Raw genomic sequence first — 1,436 nt, 5'->3', positions numbered from 1 at the left:
TACATGTCGTAACGCCTCCACGTGAAGATTTCAATGTTGGAAACCAAAAAGTTTACATAGTCTAGCCGTTCGGCGCTGGTCAGAGATGAACCTAAGAGAAAGAACTTGCTCGGATCACTCTCATCGATACGAACCTCCACCAAGTCTTCCACTGATTTCTCCTCAACTCTTTTTCCTATATCCTCTAGGACTTCTTTGCCTTATGGCTCCTCTATTATCTGGACAAAGCCTTTGGTGGCCTGACTGCCATTTACCACGACAAAGCATTGTTTGGACATCACCTGATCCCCCCAAACTTTTTCAATTTGTCCAGTTGGGGCGGGAAAGCGCATGACCTAATGATAAGTCGAAGCCACTGCTTGCATGGCATGTAACCAACCCCTCCCCAAGATCAGATTGTATGTTGACGGGAGCTTCAGCACCCAAAACTCCACCTGCATCGTGATCGACCCAACCTTGACTGGCAATATGATCTTCCTAATCGACCATTCCGGTTGAGAGTTAAATCCGACCAAAGGAGATGTTATTGGGGCCAAGTCCTTGTCTTTCAACTTCATCAGCTTGAATGCATCATAGTACATGATCTCGACCGAACTCTCCTGGTCGATCAGTATTCGCCTGATGTCAAAATCCTTGACACGAAGCGTTACTACCAAAGTGTCATTATGTGGGGTTTGAATTCTTTCCAAGTCGTTGCTCGAAAAGGTCATGATGTCTTTTACCTCGGTTTTCCCTTTCTTTACGGCGGGCTGAACATAGAGCACTTCCCTCATGTGCTCGACCTTTTTAATCATCCCCTTGAGCTCACAAACTCGTGCTGGCTCGATGATACCGTAAATAACATTGTTGACTCCTTAGGGTGTTGCATCCAAGACGGCAAGGCCATTTGGCTCCGCTTACCCTTGTGGAGCGGCTCTCATACCTCCGTCTATATACTGGTCCAAGTGCCCAGCCGCAACCAACTCTTCTAAGTATTGTTTCAATGGCACCTAGTCCTTCGTGCAGTGCCCCCTTTCTTCATGGAAAGTGCAGCGGTACCTTGAGTTGAAGCTCCTCTGTGCATCTCCCAATTTTGCTGGCCAACAGACGTATGGCTCACCTCGGATTTCATTGAGAAGGATGCGATAAATTGGGATCTTAAAAACTGTGGTGATGTTGGTCCGTGCCTTTAACTTTCTCTTAGCATCTTTCTCTTCGCTGCGAGGAGTGTTGGCTCAGTCATTCCCGCGGCCTTTGTTTATGTCGTTGCGGTTAGTACCACGATGTTGCTCTCTAGCTCGGTTATTAGGGCAGTTATCCTCCTGCCCTACCGAGTAAACCTTTCCCGCAACATGTTGGTCTGCTGTAACCGAATTTTTCCTCTCAGTTGCTGTGGCGACATCATCCTCAACTCGAATGTGCTTGTTAATCTGCTACATCAATGATTCCATGGTTAT

The 1,436-nt window shown here is 47.1% G+C and overlaps 1 protein-coding gene across 1 annotated transcript; it reads right to left on the bottom strand.

Moving 5' to 3' along the window:
* Window positions 1-335: 335 nt before the first annotated feature.
* On the bottom strand, window positions 336-773 carry LOC114315307 (uncharacterized). Its single transcript, XM_028261926.2, has one exon. It carries the CDS (start codon window positions 771-773, stop codon window positions 336-338), a length of 438 nt encoding a protein of 145 aa, XP_028117727.2.
* Between the last annotated feature and the right edge of the window lie 663 nt (window positions 774-1,436).

Source organism: Camellia sinensis, chromosome 8 (assembly GCF_055761805.1).
Source record: "Camellia sinensis isolate YWXY chromosome 8, ASM5576180v1, whole genome shotgun sequence".
Taxonomy (NCBI): Eukaryota; Viridiplantae; Streptophyta; class Magnoliopsida; order Ericales; family Theaceae; genus Camellia; species Camellia sinensis.
The sequence above is the reverse complement of the archived record's forward strand: the minus strand, read 5'-3'. Positions and strand labels throughout refer to the sequence as shown.